The 19,169-nt window shown below is 45.3% G+C and overlaps 2 protein-coding genes across 2 annotated transcripts; both read right to left on the bottom strand.

Annotated features, from left to right (window-relative positions):
- LOC123130762 (uncharacterized) lies at positions 1-2,884 on the bottom strand. Its single transcript, XM_044550575.1, has 6 exons — positions 2,325-2,884; positions 1,612-1,723; positions 1,301-1,519; positions 1,014-1,224; positions 493-574; positions 1-402 (listed from the first exon to the last, which is right to left on the bottom strand). Exons 1-6 carry the CDS (start codon positions 2,781-2,783, stop codon positions 211-213), a joined length of 1,275 nt encoding a protein of 424 aa, XP_044406510.1. The 5' UTR covers positions 2,784-2,884; the 3' UTR covers positions 1-210.
- An 898-nt stretch (positions 2,885-3,782) lies between these two features.
- LOC123127943 (F-box protein At5g51370) lies at positions 3,783-10,198 on the bottom strand. Its single transcript, XM_044547811.1, has 3 exons — positions 8,738-10,198; positions 4,259-4,520; positions 3,783-4,164 (listed from the first exon to the last, which is right to left on the bottom strand). The coding sequence occupies exons 1-3, from the start codon at positions 9,898-9,900 to the stop codon at positions 4,099-4,101; spliced, it is 1,491 nt and encodes a 496-aa protein (XP_044403746.1). The 5' UTR covers positions 9,901-10,198; the 3' UTR covers positions 3,783-4,098.
- Between the last annotated feature and the right edge of the window lie 8,971 nt (positions 10,199-19,169).

Raw genomic sequence — 19,169 nt, 5'->3', positions numbered from 1 at the left:
TACCATAATCTTCAAGCCAACAGTGTGGAATTTTTCACTTCTCCAATGGGGAGACTAATGTCACATTTAAGAATCTGTGTTCCAATGCTGACCAAGTGTTGCATGACCTAAAACTTCTTCCATCATCCCAGGACAGCAAACCATCATTCTATACAGTATATGAGCTTATGCCAATCGGCTTGTCTGGAACTAGCACAAGCAAGAGCTGGATCACAGAAAAGCAAGTGCCCAGGGCAGCCTTCCTGTCCTAGACATCTCCTCCAGGGCTCTCTTGACACCATCTATCCGGCTGTTGGTGGCTGCCTGCTTCTTGACTCTCTTCTTATCAGCTCTCCTCTCTGCATCTTCTATCGCCTTTTGCATCTTCACTACGGCTTCAGCTCTCTGCTTCTCCAACTTCTTCTGCATTCAGTTCAGACACAAACAGAAATGTGAAACTGCAGGTGCAATGCTATCAAATGCAAATATTCAATGCAGTGAACTGAAGTATACCTCAGTTTTTGTCAGTTTATGCCTGGCCTGTGCAATCTTATTCTTCTGCCATTTATCGATCTGGGCTTCTTTCTGATTCAACCTAGTTGATTGAAGTAACATCATAAGTGCTCTGTCTAGAAAAGTTACAAAGAACTATCCTTTTGTAACACACAAATCCAATTTTGTTAGTTCATGAACTCTATACACGATGAGTTGATAACGGGTCAGCTCGAATTTTCATTTCAACAAACTAGACAGTCACAAGTCACAAATAGTCATCTATGTACCAATAATCAGGAGCATGCTCTTCTGTTTTATTCCAATGTAAGATAGAGTTTAGCGCAAACTGTTCCTTTATGATAACAAACATATTATTCTACATACGATCATTCCCCAAGCCATTTGATTCCTCGTCATCATTCGCTCGATGCAACTATTCTTGTTATATGAACAATTATTGATTCTGAGCAACTCCCTAGTTAACCGCTAACAAATGCATGTTAAAAAGTAATGATAAAAGATGAGATAAGAGGGATTACTTTTCTATGAGCTTTGCAATCTGTGCATCCTTCCAGGCAACCAACTTGGCGTGGACAGCATTTTCCTCATGTTTCCTTGCAGGGCACCGCAGCCGTCTCTCCATCCTTTGCACTGCAGCTGCACAATCCTCGACCTCTGTATGGTCAAAAGCACGACCATCATGATTGCTTCCCTCATAGGCACTATCCGACTCGAAGTTCCAATCACGAGCTGAAACAATGCAGGATTGTCTCAAATTCATGTTCTGCTGAAAAACTGATAGGTCTCAAGAGATTTAAGCCAATACCTGAGGATACACGAGATGACATAGCATCATCCTGCCAGTCCTTCTGATCCACTGCCTCATCTGCCTCTTCACTTACTTTAGGCAATCTCCATTCATTGACAGCATCAATTGCTCCCATGCGCTTCCCATGGTAATTATGTGAGGAGCGAGCTCGGCGCATCAATCTAGCTGGCGTGGCCTTGTGGACGAATTTTGGAGGCCCTCGACTGGATCCGTTAGCTGCATAGTTCAAGCAAACTAATTGAACATGACATGCAAGAAAAAAATGTGAGGCTGATCTATGAAAGGGGGAGGCAGACAAAAGGCGCAACCTCTCCTGTCCGGCAGAGAAGGGTGCCTGGGAGTCTGTAGTCGGATGTTTCGTGGCGTAGCAGAACACTTGACGAAATCTTCTCTCGTTGGTAACCTCCCTTGCTCTTGTTCCTGAGGTAGTTTGGCTTATTAGCACCTCCCAATTACTTATGAAAGATCAAATGGGTAGAAAGCATAACTAGGTGGATACAAAACTGGAAGCAACAAGTAACAATTGGATGGAACCAGACAACCAAATCATCCTAATCTGGTTGATTGACCAAATAAATGCACCATTGGTATGATTGAGATAATGTTACTCCAGTCTTTGTCCAACTCAAGATTCAGCAAGCAGAAATTTAGCAACAAGCCTGGATCACAAATGTGCAGCCTTTGCTGCTCGTTAGTTAATAATCATTAGGAGTTTCCAATCGATTCCTGGAGCATCTATCAATCAAGAATCCTATGAAACTTTAACAGAATGCTAAGATGTCGAGGCCTTAGTTCCTGGGATCGATACAAGAAACCGAACAGTTCCATCCAAGAACCTACATCTGCTCCAAGACTTGACACAAGGAATCGATGGAGCCCAACACAGCTCATGAACCGCATGCTACAGAGCAATAGTTCCAGACTGACGGCAGGGAAAATCAAGAACCTTTGAGTTATCTACTTGTCAAGCGAGATCCTGTCAGGAGCAACGCGAAAGAGAACCAAGAACACGGGAACCGACCTGCTGTGACGTGACGAAGGAGGACGTGTCGCCATCGTCGCGCCGCTCTCCGCCGTCCCGGCAGCCGTCGCCGCCTTTGCTGCTGACGGGGCTGCATATGGGCGACGGGGAGGCCGGGCGGTGCGCGGTGAGGGAGCCGGCGCTCCAGGCGGCGCAGCTGCCGTAGGAGGACGCCGGGCGGCGGCCGTAGGGGCCGCCGCGCCCGCCCATGGCGGCCATGGCGAGCAGCATCTGCGTGCTCCTCCCCGCGGACGCCTCGGGCTGGTCCTCCGGGTCGGGGTCGGCATAGAAGGCGGCGGCGCCCTCGGAGGCGTCGGAGCGGGCGGGGGAGGAGCCCGGCGAGACGCGGGAGGCGGCCGTCGACTCGCCGGCGCAGGGGAGCGGGAGCGGGAGGAGGTGGTCCATGCGGCGCATGTTGATGCTGCCGCAGGAGGAGACGCCGTCGGGGACGGCGGCCATCTTCTTGGCTTCTTGCTCTGCGCGCCTCACCTCTTCTTGCCCTCCTCCGCGGGGGTGCGTCTGGCAGTTGCAGAGGGCGCGCGATTCGAGAGATTGAGGGAGAGAGGAGGAGAGCCGAAGATGGTACGGATGGGCTTTATATCAAGCGAGGTGGGCTCTGGGCTGGGCCGTCTGGCAGGGACAGGGATCAGGTGACATGCACCTTTGCATGTCACCGTGTGACTTGCGGCCTAAATTCATATTTAAACATTGTAAAAAAATCTGAAAAAAATCATGCATGTTCATAGCACATATTAAGATAATCCCTAAAAAATTTAGATCAAAATTCGAAACATACATCAAGAAGCAAAAAAGAAAATTCCGTTATGAATAGTTGCGAATGATTCTCTGTATACTATTCACATATGAGTTTCTTTTTTTTGCTTCTTGGTGTATGTTTCGAATTTTGATTTTAATTTTTTAGGGATTATCTTAATATGTGCTATGAACATGCAATTTTTTCAGATTTTTTTACAATGTTTAAATATGAATTTAGGCCGCAAGTCACACGGTGACATGTCACCTGATCCCTGTCCATCTGGCAGCTGGGACGGGTGCTTCCTCCTCTCCTGTTCGTGACATCGAGAAAAAACAGCTGCTCAGCAAATGCAAATGCAAAGGCTTTTGTCTCAAAATAAAAAAATGCAAAGGCTTTTGTCTCAAAATAAAAAAATGCAAAGGCTTTTGTCTCAAAATAAAAAAATGCAAAGGCTTTTGTCACAAAAAAAATGCAAAGGCTTTGTCTACCAAAAAAAAGGAAATGCAAAGGCAACATCAACATTCCAGGGCAGACTGGGAGTGAGTCCCTTGACAAACCAAATTAATTCATCACCATCAGATTTGCACGAAAAACACATTGCATCAAGTAGCCGCCGACGTATTTCTGCATTTGCCTAAAAAGACGTATTTCTGCAATGCAAAGTGTGCAGGCAACAAAAACCATTCAACAGTCAAGTCATGTGGGGATAAAACACGAACACTTTTGGTGCTTCCGTCTGATTCATCATCAGGAACTAACAAGTTCTGCCATAACTTATAAAAGAAAATTTCTGTGGCGTACATAAATGTTGGTTAGGATCGTCATGGGGTAGTGTCAGCTTGTTACAACTCTGCCAAAAACACAAATCTGGGCGGTTGGTATCTCAATTGCCCTTGGGCGTGCCAGCTTCCAAAAATGAAGAACTTTGATCCAAATCCAAAGAATTTGCACCAGCTCCAAGTATACGAACTTTGCAGCAGCACCTAAAATTCTGTCTGGACCAAAAGAGCGATCAGGCTAAGCAGCAACACCCGCTGGATAGTTGAGCACCTTGCCCTTGACTCGTTGATGGCCCGGTAAAATCTGCCACAAGAAAAGCTCAATCCTTACGGGCAAAGAAGAGATGAAGCGCATCATCGCAGGGAACGGAGCACACCAAGATGATCAGACTTCATACCCTTTTGAAAAATACTCTGCCCTTCTTTCCCATTCCAGTGCCCACTAGGCTTGCCGCCAGGAGAGATTTGTTGTCGGGCCTCCACTTCAGCTCTTTGAGATTAGAGAAAAGCTCTGAGAGTGCACCAGTCATTTCCTCGTCCTTTATTTTGTTGCACGCGACAACTTGTAGACTCTGCAAATCATTCCATGAGGTGACTACAGATTCGACACCTCGAGTTGTTAATAATGAGCAGCCTTCTAAGGACAGCAATTTCACTCTCCTGAAAAATAAGCAAGATAACCATTAGTCAAGATAAGTGAGACGACTAGTCAAGATCCTATGGTACATCCAATACAGCAATACATAAATATTAGTTTCCAGAAATATAGGCTGTGGACCAAAATGTAATAATACCTATTATTACTCTATAGGAATGTTCATATGAAAAGCATTTCCACAAGAGGATTTTTTTTATGAAAGAAGATTTCTTGATAAGAAAATACCAAATATCCACACACACAAAAACTAGGACTGCTTTGTACTAGCACTTCCATTAAGCTTCCAGGTAGTTTGAAGTTCAATGAATTTCAGCTGAATAAGGCTCAGTATGCAGTTAATCTATTGTGAAAAAATTACCATGAAAGCAGAAAAAAGTTTGTTACAAACAGTAAAACAGGCAAAAGCTGGTACCGCTGCCTGAATGACAAACACAGCCCAGGCGTGCGTCTAGTTATTACCCATTCATTTCTAATAACCAGATGCACGCTTAGGCTGTGTTTGGGGTTGAGATGGCCCTACCATCTCTTGCCTATTTTATGTTGTGCGTCTGGTTATTAGCCATTCATTTCAGCCCATTAGTTGGAAACTGGTGTCGACCAGTTGGCTAGTGTCACACGGCCCGCTGCGCGCCCAGCCTGCCACCTGCGTTCGAGCCCCAAGCTCTGCAGGTTGTGTGCTTGGTTGTTTCTTCTTAATAAAATTGCCACAGGGACCAGTTCCCGTTGGAGTGTTGGTGTCATTTTGTTTCAGCCCACTAGTTCACTAGCTCCGTATTGCATCCAGAAATCTAGGGTGTGTTTGGTTGAGGAACCAAGTAAAATGGAATGTCATGGTTACATTCCATTAGAATGGGTCCATTCCATTCCTGCGTTTGGTTGTAGTCAAATGATGGAATGGAATGGTTCCGTTTCACTGTTTGGTTGAAGGGATGGAACGAAAACGAATTTGATTCAGCTCACCTCTCTTGTAAGAATGCTGATATTCTCATTTACTCATGGCAATTTAAAACTTACCTCATATATCAAGAATTCTTTATATACTCATGGCATTAGAACAAGGATGTTGATTTTTATATACTCATGGCAATTTAAACTTATCTCATATATCAAGAATCCTTTGCTGTTGTCATATATCAAGAAGTCAGTTTTCGAGTGTTGCCAAGAATGGAAAATACTCCCATAATATAAGAGGAAATACTTAGTGTCAAAAACGCTCTTAGATTATGGTTGTCCTTATCAAGAAGTCAGTTTTCGGGTGTTGCGAAGAATGGAAAATACTCCCTCTGTCCCATAATATAAGAGGAAATACTTAGTGTCAAAAACGCTCATATATTATGGGACAGAGGGAGTAGAAGATAAGATCATGACAATCACTATGGATAATGGCTCCTCAAATGATAATGCTGCTAAGAGATTGATGGACAAGATCATTGCTAGGAAATTGGCTAAATTTATTCCTAAGTACTTCCATGTTCGCTGCTGTGCACACATTGCCAATTTGATAGTGAATGATGGCATTGCTCCATTGCAAACTTTGATCAATAAGCTTAGGGATACTGTCAAGTATTTGAAAAAAATTCCATCACACATGTCCAAATTATTGACGTTTTGCATGTCTCTAAATATGGAAGTTGGGAAAGGTTTATAGTATATGAACAAATATGTCCAAAATTTACCTCACAGCTCTCTCGAAAAGATGAAAATATGGAAGAAAATCGAAACCAGGATGAAGGTTAGACCGTTAGAAAAGGTTAGAAACAAAATTAATTAAACGCTTTCAGAACTAGAGGCGGAGCTTCTTCTCAATGAACTGCACGCATTAGTCCCTAAAACCAATCCAAATCGGTGAGATCGAGAGCTCCCTGGTTGCAGCCGCTACTCCTCTTCCCTACTGCCAGTGCTGCTGGTCTAGTCCTTTGCTTTCTGATGCGTTGGAGCCACTGCTCTACTACCAGCCAAATCGGCAACAAAATCTGCGCTGCCGCTGCTCTGCTCTCTTTAGGCGTGACGAAGGACTCCGGGTGGAGGTCCACGCCGCTGCTGGACACCATCTCGCAGCCCACCTCGCTGGTACCAGCCGCCGTACCTACTGGCCCGCCGCCAGAGAGGGTGGCACCACCAGAGAGGAAGAGCTGCGGGACTTGCCGGCGCAGGTGACAGATTGAGAGAGGGAGGGAGGCGAGAGGGGTGGCGACGCTGAGATAATGATGGGGTTTGGGCCTTTGGGGTGAGTGAGTCATGGGGAGGGGTGAGATGCAAGAGCCGTTCTGCGTGGTTCCACCAAATCGGAGGTACCGGTGTGTCCGCATATGGATGGAATATGCCGTTCTCTGGAACGAGTGGGTTCTGGTTCCTCTACCCAACCAAACACGAGAACGACTCCTGGGAACGGAACGAACCCGTTACGTTCCGCCTGACGACTCAAACCAAACACACCACTAGGTATGAATGGCACAAGATGCCCTATCCAGGAAACAAGCTAGAATAGTTGACTTGGTAGAATCCATTTGCAGAGTCACAAAAAAGGTACTACACGGCAGACAAGCTGGATATTAAGGCGTTTCCTGGTCAGGGCCGAAATAATTGCACTCGACAAGATGAGGAAATACATTCCATTCTCATAGAGAAACAGTAACATGCCACTTTTAGGAAGCACTTACTCAGATGCCTTGAGGACTAATCAAATGCAAACAATAAATATGTGACAAACAGCAGAACTGCAGAAGAGCGCTAATGGCATAATAATCTCTTCATGTGAGGGCAATTATCTACCAAAACCTACGTAGCTACATTAACATATAATATGCTGGAATGCTTGGCACTTTTCAGCCGTTCTACCACACCATGAAATTGGAAAATTGGCAACCAGTGGTCTGGGACATCATTCAGCAGGCAATTGAAGACGCAAAAGACATCCAAATATTCAGCATATAACAGGTGCAAGATTGGCCATCTGTTGCTTCCTTTCCCCAGGAAAGTCAATTCTATGCTGAAAAAAATTCCATCACACATGTCCAAATTATTGACGATTTGCAAGTCTCTAAATTAGACATCCAAATATTAAGTTGGATGTCTGCAATGGAGCCTAATTTGTGATGCAAATAGAAGTAACTTATACCCTAATCAAATGAAATTATGCAGACAACCAAGTCAGGTTTTACAGTTTACAGGTCACTAGTGCCTGGCCATAAGAAATTATTGATGATCTGTGGAACAGCCAGTGAGCTACCTGGACGAGCATTTGATAAATAGTTTCACGATGAGGCTTTTATCAACAGAAGAGAAGACAGTTTACTAAAAGAAACAGCATCACACGCAAAGGTCATTTATGTAGACTAGGTATGTGCCCGTGCGTTGCCATAGGGGCCAAAATAGTATGTGCCCGTGAGTTGCCACAAGGGCGAAAATAGGTATATGCCCATGATGGATCTACTTTATTGGGTTACCAAAGATAAGAGATTAATTGTTGTAGTATTTATTTGTGTACGGGCTGTGAATTTATTGCTATTTATTGGGTTAGCAAACATGTCTGATCGGTACCAGGTTTTACCATAAATAAAATTCAGAAGGTTGGACGAAGGATTTGACATAAGAGGGAACGGTACTTTCTTTTTAATTACTACATATAAGTAGAGAAAAGGTTTCGCTTAAGCACACACCTTCAAATCGGTGCAACCAGCACACTAAATATATCACCTGACGGACATCAACCTTGAATACGTTAACTACATCTACTGTTTTCTTTAAACAACTAACAGCACGAACAGAATATAGAGCAAAAAGATAACTAAAGTACAGTACTTGTAACAAGATAACATACCAAGGGTATAGAACCACAAGTAAGTGTAAAAATTTGCTAGCAAATGCTATCTCAGTATTGGTTGTTAGAACACTCTCACAGACAACCAGAATGCTACTTAACCTCAAGATAGTTACTTATCATTCAATCGTCAAAAAAGCAATGGTCAGTTCAATCATGCAGGGTGGGCCATGTATTGCAAGCATTCTATCCCCTGACACTTAATCAATGTCATAGCATCCGAACGTTAGATACCTAAGGCTCCTTTTATTGGCAGCATGTCATTATCACAGAGCAAACAAAAAGCGTGAATAATTAAACAGTAGAAGGCGCAAACTGTCCCCATTAGAAACAATCATGATAGTCTATTAAGAAACTAGTGCTAATACATTTGAAGAGTCAGATTGGTGGTTACAGTACCTGCATAGGCCAGCCAACGCAAACATGTCGTCTTCAAGGCCCCAACAATTCTGGACCAGCAACTCGCGAGCACCCTCACAGACCAAAAAGAGAGCATGGAGGGCGTGGCGGTCACGTAGCTGGCACCGATGCAATTGCAGGCTCTCGAGCGTGAGGCAGGCGCCAAGATGTTCAGCAGGCCCAGGATCATCATCAATCCTGGCACACCCCTGAAGCCGCAGGGTCTTGAGGTTGCCACAGAAAGCTAGAGCAGCAAGCCACCCGCCGTCCATCCTGTGCTCAGCAATGGTGAGCTCCTCCAGCATCGCACAGCACCGCCCAACAGCTGCAATGCCATCATAACTGCCCTCGCAACCCACAAGCTCCAGCTTAACCAACCGTTTGCAGCCATGGGCGAGGATGGTGAGGCCGATGTCAGTTACCCCGCCATCTTCACTCGTGCCATACAGCGGCGAGGAGGCGGCAACAATGCGGAGGATCTGGAGGTGCGCAAAGGCAGAGACCGGGCGGAGCGCGAGGTCAGTACACCGGTGGAGCTCAAGCTCTTGCAGCGTGGCGCAGCCTCCGGCGATATCCATGAGGCCGGCGGACTCGGACGCTGCTGTGGCCGATAAGCGCCGGAGGTTAGGGAACCTGGCGGCAACGACGGCGAGGCCCCTGTCGAGCACATCGTCGGCGAGGAACCGGCAAGCGCCGAGCGGCGGGTCCGCGGCGAGGTCTAGGGTTAGCGAGACCGCGCCGCAGGTGAGGACGGGGGAGGCCCGAGACGGCGCGGCCGGGGCGGCTATGGAGGCCGGGAACAGGTCGAGGACCGCCAGGTCGGGGAAGCGGTAGGGGAGTCGGTGCGTGACGAAGGCCCAGTCCCGCACCGCGAGGCGGCGGCGCAGGCGGCCGGAGAGGCGCGTCCACCTCTTGCAGACGAGCGAGGCGGAGGCCGTGAGGTGGGGCTCCGGGAGGTAAGCGAGGACGCGGAGGAGGAGCTCGTCGGAGAAGGCTAGGGTTTGGTCGGGTGCGCGGTCCGGCGGCGGGGTCGGCGGGGCCATGGCCGCGGCGGGCGAGTGCGGCGGCTTCCCCGGGAGCAGCCAGAGGTCGGGCCAGCCCTTGCGCCCGTCGCGGTGGAGCCCGCGGCCGGCGCTGAGGGAGTTGCGGTCGGGCTCAGGCATTTCTCGGCGCTATTGTTGCACTTCCTCCGAACGGCGCAGCGCCGGGCCGCCGCATGGCCCGGCTCCCCCGGCCGCGACCGACGGGCCCGCGGCGAGGGCAGCGGCGCTTCGGTTCGAGGCGTCGGGAAACGGCGATTCGGCGGTGCGGTGCGGCGCGGTGGGGGATCTGAGGTTTGGAAAAAAAGAGAGCGATTGCGGTGGAGGGTTTTTGCGTGGGATTTGGAAATCGGAGTTGGCGCTTGAGGCAGGCGCGGGCGGGGGGCGCGGGATAAGCAGGCGGTGCAGATTCCGTTGGGGCTCTGGGCCAGGCAAGTGTGTGGTGGTGGGGAAAAGTTTTTCAAATCCTTTCCTTGTCTCCGTCTGTGAAGTGTGAACCTCTTCCCGTATCTCTCCATCTTCTCCAAGGAAAAAACTGAGGGTGTGTTTGGTTTGTGCCCCAACTAGCCCAACCAAAATTTTGGCATGGCCAAAAAATTGGCAAGTTGTTCTTGTTTGGATTATAGCCATTGTACCTTCCAAATATTTGGCAAGTTCTTCATTTGGTTTGGCAACTTGAATTGATTTGTGCTTGATTTGATTCTAATTTAGTTACAATGTTGACGCAATAAAAAATAAATGTAATTTCTTTATTTCTAATACTAACACTTAACTAACTATGACATGGAAAAAAGTGACATTGGCAATTCACAAAAAAAACTGAATTTATTTTTTAAACCTAAAAAAAACTGAATTTGCATGTAATTAAAGTTCGGATATACTACTGTGTGTAAGTAGTTCTGGAAAAGAATCACGTGTCACGTTTAAAAAAAATACACCAAAAAAGAATCCTAGGAAAGAACACGTACAGCTTTTGAACTCGATGAAACTCAGGGCTGCCTTAACGGCTGTGACGATTTGTGCCCGTAAAAAAAACGGAGACAATTTGTAGTAGGAGTAGTAATTACCGTCGCTATTGTGCTAAACATAAAACAAAACAAAGTTAGTTGCGCGATCTAAGGGATTAACCAATCCAAATAACGACTATGTAATTTACACGTGGTAACGCTCATTTCCTCGGACGATTAAATCCGCCGCACAGGTCATTCTTTCTAACTAACACCAGGCCCACGTACCAGCGGGTGAGAAACGTGCTCACCAATTTTTTGGCGATCGATTTCTGCGCCCTCGACGCGCCCATGCATTGGCAAAAATAACACGGAGCGGTCGGCGGCGGGCTGGGCGAGCCAATATTTTGGCCACCGTCCAAACAGTGTCCAAATCGCAGGGGCGAGCCAAAAAATTGGCAGGGTCGGTGTTGGCGATGATCCAAATAGCCCCTGAGCTTTTCTTCTCGTTTGTTCCGTTGCCGAGCTGGTCGATGTAACTAAACTTTATTTAAATTCCCATAAAAAATTATTTAAATTTATAAACTGTTCGTTGTGAAGGACGAGGGAGGGATGGAGCTTGCGAGGAACAACCGGCCTCGTCGCTCGTCGTGGTAGAGTACATTCAGGCCGTGACGGAGGATGTACACATGTACTCACTGTACTGCGGCGGCGTTAGGTTTACGGCGCCTTTTCGTTGCAAAAAAAAAAAAAGGTTTACGGCGCCTTTTCCTTTTCTTGGGCGTTAAAGTGGTCGCCTGGTTTTTCCTTAAAGGCTAGTAGATTAACTACTCTAGTACTTCTGCTTCGAACATAAAGTCTGCAGTTGCGGTTGCTCTAGGTCATCGCAGGGTTTGTTTTCTCTTTTCTGCTGCTGTTTCTGTTACGGGAGTAGGGTATTTATTTTTGCAGCGAATTCGGTTACGGAAGCTAGAGGGCAAGAAAGGCCACAACGAGCCAAACAAAGGATGGGCTGGGGTATAACTCTGTTGCACGCATGGATCAACAGTTTGGGACCTTTTTTAACATAGTATGAACGCAGACCCTCGTATATATGCACATACACTCATTTTTCTGAAAGCGCGCATGTGAAGTCGCACACCCTGCCCTATGAACTCTCTTTCGAGAGACTGTGCCGACACATTATCTTGAAATCGATGAAGTCGTCACAAACGCCTTCGTAGTCCTCCCACAAGATCTTGATGTTCTATGCAACATGCGCATACGCCTCCGTATAGTCGCACACCCTGCCTTATGAGCATCTTCGAGAGATTAATCCGGCATATTATCTTGAGATAGATGAAATCGCCATAGACGCCTCCGTAGTCGACGGAAATGTCTTCCTCCACTGAACGCACATCGTCGGAAGACCTGAAATAAATCTTGAAAAATGTGAGTATCAGTGTCAAGTCTAGGACTTGAACCCTAATGGGTTGTGGATATCACTGTCCTCCTAATCATTCCCTACAACCGGGGTAGGCAAATCTGGGTCACTATACATCTGCGGACGTGTCTAGACGGGCCCACGGAAAATGTTGGGCGGGTCCTCATTTGCCCTCCCATACAACCACACTTTCCATATGTCAATCATATATTCATGCAAATTCATGCACGTGTATCTTATAGCATAAATTCATCACCAATTCAATAAATTGACGATACAAAATAAACAACAACTCAACAAGTCATTACATCCCAAAATAAAAAACAACAACCCATACATAGATAGACGATAAACGATCCCGTAGCAACACCTCGCCGTGGAAGCTGGCGAGGACGTTGACTACGTTACCTTGCCGAAGGCTTCACGTCAGCGGGCCAGCGTATTACTGTATCTCGGGAAAACTGGCTATGACAGCAAGCTCGTCGACAGCGACGGCTTCACGCGTGCCATGTCACAGATTAAGTGGTCCATCCCCAACCCCTCTGGTTCAACCGACGTCTATCTCTTCGACGGCCCCGCCGCTGATCTCCTTCGCCACGTGATCAAGGATTTGCGATCCTTGTACGCCATCGAGCCCATTTTGGTCATTTCTGAAGGACACGTTCTACGATGGCGACTTGGGATCCTTGATACGTCCATTTTGCATCATGTTTTCTTACTGCTATTATAATATTTTTATGCATAATAATGCTTTATGGAGTAATTCTAATGTCTTTTCTCTCATAATATGCAAGGTTTACACAAAGAGGGAGAATGCCTGCAACTGGAATTCTGAGCCTGAAAAAGCCACGTCAGAGTTACACATTCTGCACATCTACAAATGAGCTAAAAATTTATGGAGAATTATTTTGGAATATATAAAAAATATTGGAGCAAATAACTACCCGAGGGGGGCACCTGGTGAGCACAAGACACTAGGCGTGCCAGGCCCCCGAGGCGCGCCCTGGTGGGTTGTGCTCAGCACGACCCACCTTTGGTGCCCATCTTCTGGTATATAGATCATTCTGACCTAGAAAAAATTAGGAGGGGACTTTCGAAACGAAGCGCCGCCGTCTCGAGGCGGAACTTGGGCAGGAGCACTTTTGCCCTCCCGCGGAGCGTTTCCGCTGGGGGGAACTTTCCTCCCGGAGGGGGAAATCATCGCCATCGCCATCACCTACAACTATCTCATCTTTGGGAGGGCAATCTCCATCAACATCTTCGACAACACCATCTCCTCTCAAACCCTAGTTCATCTCTTGTGTTCAATCTTTGTACCGGAACCTCAGATTAGTACTTGTGGGTGACTAGTAGTGTTGATTACATCTTGTAGTTGATTACTATATGGTTTATTTGGTGAAAGATTATATATTCAGAACCATTATGCTATTTAATACCCCTCTGGTCTTGAGCATGATTATCATTTATGATTAGTTACTTTCGTTCTTGAGGTCACAGGAGAAGTCATGTTGCAAGTAATCGTGTGAACTTGATATGTGTTTGATATTTTGATGATATGTATGTTGTGATCCCCTTAGTGGTGTCATGTGAACATTGACTACATGTCACTTCACCATATTTGGGCCTAAGGGAATGCATTGTGGAGTAGTTATTAGATGATGGGTTGCTAGAGTGACAGAAGCTTAAACCCTAGTTTATGCGCTACTTCGTAAGGGACCGATTTGGATCCAAAAGTTTAATGTTATGGTTAGATTTTATCTTACTACTTTTCTCGTAGTTGCGGATGCTTGCGAGGGGGTTAATCATAAGTAGGAGGTTTGTTCAAGTAAGAACAACATCTAAGCACTGGTCCACCCACATATCAAATTATCAAAGTAGCAAACATGAATCAAACCAACATGATGAAAGTGATATGGTGAAATTCCCGTGTACCCTCAAGAATGCTTTGCTTATCATAAGAGACCGTTTTGGTCTATCCTTTGCCAAAAAAGGATTGGGCTACCTTACTGCACTTTATTTACCGTTACCGTTACTTGCTCATTGCAAATTATCTTGTTATCAAACTACCTGTTTCCGAATATTTCAGTGCTTGCAGAAAATACCTTGCTGAAAACCACCATTTCCTTCTGCTCCTCGTTGGGTTCGACACTCTTACTTATCAAAAGGACTACGACTGATCCTTATACTTGTTGGTCATCAAGGCTCTTTTCTGGCGCCATTGCCGGGGAGTGAAGCGCTCTTAGTAAGTGGAAATTGGTAAGGAAAAATTTATACTACATGCTAAAATTTATTGTCACTTGTTACTACGGAGAACCATCCTTTGAGGGGTTTGTTCGGGGTATCTTCACCTCGACCGGAAGCACAAGGACTACGATTGATCCCCTATACTTGTGGGTCATCAAGGATCTTTTCTGGCGCCATTGTCGGGAGTGAAGCGCTCTTGTTAAGTGGAAATTGGTAAGGAAAAATTTATACTACATGCTGAAATTTATTGTCACTTGTTACTATGGAGAACCATCCTTTGAGGAGTTTATTCAAGGTATCTTCACCTTGACCGGAAGCACAATTAGTTGCCCCTCAACCTACTGCACCTACTGGAAATATTGGTTATGAAATTCCTTCGGGTATGATAGAACAACTGCTAGCTATTCCTTATACTGGAGATGGAAATGAACATCCTGATATGCACTTGATATATGTAGAAGCAATTTGTGGATTATTTAAGCTTGCAGGTTTATCCGGAGATGAAGCTAAGAAGAAGATTTTCCCTTTATCTTTGAAGGGAAAAGCATTGACATGGTATAGGCTATGCGATGATATTGGATCTTGGAACCGGAATCGATTGAAATTGGAATTTCACCAAAAAAATTATCCTATGCATATAGTTCATCGTGATCGGAATTATATATATAATTTTTGGCCTCGTGAAGGAGAAAGTATTGCTCTAGCTTGGGGGAGCCTCAAGTCAATGTTATATTCATGCCCCAATCATGAGCTCTATAGAGAAATTATTATTCAGAATTTTTATGCTCAGCTTTCTCATGATGATCGATCCATGCTTGATACTTCTTGTACTTGTTCTTTTATGAAGAAGACTATTTCAGGTGGGATCTTTTAGAAAGAATTTAATGCAACTCTAAAGATTAAGAACTCGATGAAGGTAAAGAGTCAGGTATTAAGCTTGAGTTTGATTGTGTTAAATCTTTTATGAATACTGATGTTTTTCACAAGTTTAGCACTAAATATGGACTTGGCTCTGAGATAGTAGCCTCCTTTTGTGAATCATCTGCTACGCATGTTGATCTCCCTAAAGAGAAGTGGTTTAAATATCACCCCCTATTAAAGAAGAAATTAAAGAATCGGACACAGTTAAAGATGAAACTATTATTTATAATGTTGATCCAGTTGTGCCTACTGCTTATATTGAAAAACCACCTTTCCCTATTAGGATAAAGGAACATGCTAAGGTTTCAATTATGGTTCATAAAAGTAATATTAAAGCACCTAAACCTGCTGAACAAATTAAAGTAGAACCTAGTGTTGCTATGGTTAAAGATCTCCTGGTAGAAAATATTGATGAGCATGTTATTTACTTCTGCGATGAAGCTGCAAGAATTGCCAAACCCGATGAAAAAGATAAACATAGACCTGTTGTTGGCATACCTATTATCTCAGTTAAAATAGGATATCATTGTTATCATGTTTTATGTGACTTAGGTGCTAGCGTGAGTGTTATTCCTTTTACCTTATACCAAGAAATTATGAATGATACAACACCCGCTGAAATAGAAGACATAGATGTTACTATTAAACTTGCTAACCGAGACACCATTACACCATTTGGGATTGTTAGAGATGTTGAAGTCTTGTGTGGGAAAATAAAATACCCCACTGATTTTCTAGTTCTTGGTTCCCCACAAGATGACTTTTGTCCCATTATCTTTGGTAGACCTTTCTTGAACACCGTTAATGCTACAATAGATTGTGAAAACAAATTATCGGTGTTAGCTTTGGTGATGAGTCTCATGAGTTTAATTTCTCCAAGTTGAGTAGACAGCCTCATAAGAAAGAACTACTTGGTAAGGTTGAAATAATTGGTCTTGTTTCTATTGTCGTGTGTCCTACTGATCCACTAGAACGATATTTGTTAGACCATGAAAATGATATGCATATGCATGAAAGAAATGAAATAGATAAAATTTTCTTTGAACAATGACCTCTGCTCAAACACAATTTGCCTATTGAAACTCTAGGAGGTTGTCGTGGATTTGTCACGGCAGATGTCCTAGTGAAAGGACTTAGTCGTGAGGCCAACGCATCTATGTGGTAGCTTGAGAGGGGTTGATCGGAATCGAGAGACGCGAGGCGGATCAACACACAAGACAAGGATTTAGACAGCTCCGGGCCCCGGGAAACATCATCCGGTAACAACCCTACATGTTGTTTGTGGCTAGATCTCATTATGCTCATGAGGGAGTCGTCGTCTCTCCGGCTCTCCTAGTTGTGTCTAGACTTAACCATTATTCAACTCTTCCCTCTTGGGGTGCCCTGCCCCTCCTTATATAAGTTGAAGGGGTGGTTTACATGTAGAGTCCAACTCGGAATAAGACTTAAACTATTCTGACTTCTCATCACGGGCTTCTCTCCATGGGCTTCTTAAGGTCTTGGGCTTCTTACAATCCGGCTTACAATCTAGCTTACAGTCTGGCTTACAATCTGACTTACCATCTAGCTTACCATCTGGCTTAACATCTTAAACAATCTGCCGGCTTAAACATCTTAAACATCTGCCGGCTTAAATGTAACGCCCTCGATGCGGCTATATCTCCCATGTGTCGAAGCACGACTTAGAGGCATAACCGCATTGAAAGCAATGTCGCAAGTGAGGTAATCTTCACACAACCCATGTAATACATAAGGGAAAAAGATACATAGTTGGCTTACAATCGCCACTTCACACAATTACATGAATAAGGCATTACATCATCCAGATACAATCAAGGTCCGACTACGGAACCAAAATAAAAGAAGAATACCCCAAATGCTACACAGATCCCCGATCGACCCCAACTGGGCTCCACTACTGATCAACTAGAATGAAACAACACAAAGGACAAGATCTTCATCGAGCTCCTCCTTGAGCTTGGTTGCATCATCTGCACGATATCATCGGCACCTACAAGCTGGTTTTGGAAGTATCTGTGAGTCACGGGGACTCAGCAATCTCACACACTCGCGATCAAGACTATTTAAGCTTATGGGTAAGGTAAAGGTATGAGGTGGAGCTACAGCAAGCGACTAGCATATATGGTGGCCAATATACGCAAATGAGAGCGAGAAGAAAAGGCAAAGCACGGTCGAAAAAGTATGATCAAGAAGTGATCCTAGAACAACCTACGTCAAGCATAACTCCAACACCGTGTTCACTTCCCGGACTTCGCCGAGAAGAGACCATCACCGTTACACACGCGATTGATTCATTTTAATTAAGGTCAACTTTAGGTTTTCTACAACCGGACGTTAACAAATTCCCATCTGCCCATAACCGCGGGCACGGCTTTCGAAAGTTCAATCCCTGCAGGGGTGTCCCAACTTAGCCCATCACAAGTGTAGGATCTAGAAGTAGATGTGTCTAGAGGGGGGGGGGGGGTAGACACTTAATGCTAAAGTTGCAATTTTTAAGCTTTTTGGTTTAAGTGGAGTTTAGGCACAATTTCAACACGCACAATACATATCAAGCAAGCATGGAAAGAGTATATGAGCAGCGGAATGTAAAGCATGCAACTTGCAAGAATGAAAAGGGAAGGGTTTGGAGAGATCAAACGCAATTTGAGACACGGATGTTTTTCCCGTGGTTCGGATAGGTGGTGCTATCCTGCATCCACGTTGATGGAGACTTCAACCCATAAAGGGTAACGGTTGCGAGAGTCCACACAGGGCTCCACCCACAAAAGGTAATGGTTGCGCGAGTCCACACAGGGCTCCACCCACGAAGGGTCCACGAAGAAGCAACCACCCACAAAGGGTCCACGAAGAAGCAACCTTGTCTATCCCACCATGGCCATCGCCCACACAGGACTTGCCTCACTAGCGGTAGATCTTCACGAAGTAGGCGATCTCCTTGCCCTTACAAACTCCTTGGTTCAACTCCACAATCTTGTCGGAGGCTTCCAAGTGACATCTAGCCAATCTAGGAGACACCACTCTCCAAGAAGTAACAAATGGTGTGTATGTAATGAACTCCTTGCTCTTGTGCTTCAAATGATAGTCTCCCCAACACTCAACTCTCTCTCATAGGATTTGGATTTGGTGGAAAGAAGATGTGAGTGGAAAGCAACTTGGGAAGGCTAGAGATCAAGATTCATATGGTAGGAATGGAACATCTTGGTCTCAACACATGAGTAGGTGGTTCTCTCTCAGAACATATGAGTTGGAATGGTGTATGTGTTCTGATGGCTCTCTCTTCGAATGAAGAGGAGGTGGAGGGGTATATATAGCCTCCACACAAAATCCAACCATTACACAGTTTTCCAATCTCGGTGGGACCGAATCAACAAACTCGGTCGGACCGAAAATGTAAACCTAGTGACCGTTAGAGATTTTCGGTGGGACTGACATGCAACTCGGTGGGACCGACATGGTTAGGGTTTGGGCATAACGTAATCTTGGTGAGACCGATTACACAAACTCGGTGAGACCGAATTTGATAATTAGCTAACCAGAGAGTTGGTCAGGCAAACTCGGTGGGACCGATTTGCTCTTTCGGTGAGACCGAAAAGTTACAAAAAGGAAACACTGAATTTACATTGCAATCTCGGTGGGACCGATTGCATATCTCGGTGGGACCGAGAATATTGCAATAGGTAACAGAGAGTTTGCAATCCCATCTCGGTGAGACCGATATCCCTATCGGTAGAACCGAATTGCTAGGGTTTGGCAGTGGCTTATGACAAGTGAAACTCGGTGGCGCCGGATAGGAAGAATCGGTAGGACCGAGTTTGGCTTAGGGTTTAGGTCATATG

The sequence above is a fragment of the Triticum aestivum genome, chromosome 6A, assembly GCF_018294505.1.
Source record: "Triticum aestivum cultivar Chinese Spring chromosome 6A, IWGSC CS RefSeq v2.1, whole genome shotgun sequence".
Lineage (NCBI taxonomy): Eukaryota > Viridiplantae > Streptophyta > Magnoliopsida > Poales > Poaceae > Triticum > Triticum aestivum.
The sequence above is the reverse complement of the archived record's forward strand: the minus strand, read 5'-3'. Positions and strand labels throughout refer to the sequence as shown.

Excerpts from the sequence above, each read along its gene's own strand:
- LOC123130762 (XM_044550575.1), bottom strand. The coding sequence starts at position 2,783 with ATGGCCGCCGTCCCCGACGGCGTCTCCTCCTGCGGCAGCATCAACATG. Across the intron at positions 1,520-1,611 it reads TTCTCTGCCGGACAGGAGAG|CTAACGGATCCAGTCGAGGG; the intron begins GTTGCGCCTTTT and ends TGAACTATGCAG. Across the intron at positions 1,225-1,300 it reads GTCATCTCGTGTATCCTCAG|CTCGTGATTGGAACTTCGAG; the intron begins GTATTGGCTTAA and ends GCATTGTTTCAG.
- LOC123127943 (XM_044547811.1), bottom strand. The coding sequence starts at position 9,900 with ATGCCTGAGCCCGACCGCAACTCCCTCAGCGCCGGCCGCGGGCTCCAC. Across the intron at positions 4,521-8,737 it reads GCGTTGGCTGGCCTATGCAG|GAGAGTGAAATTGCTGTCCT; the intron begins GTACTGTAACCA and ends CTTATTTTTCAG. Across the intron at positions 4,165-4,258 it reads GCAGAGTATTTTTCAAAAGG|ATTTTACCGGGCCATCAACG; the intron begins GTATGAAGTCTG and ends TTCTTGTGGCAG.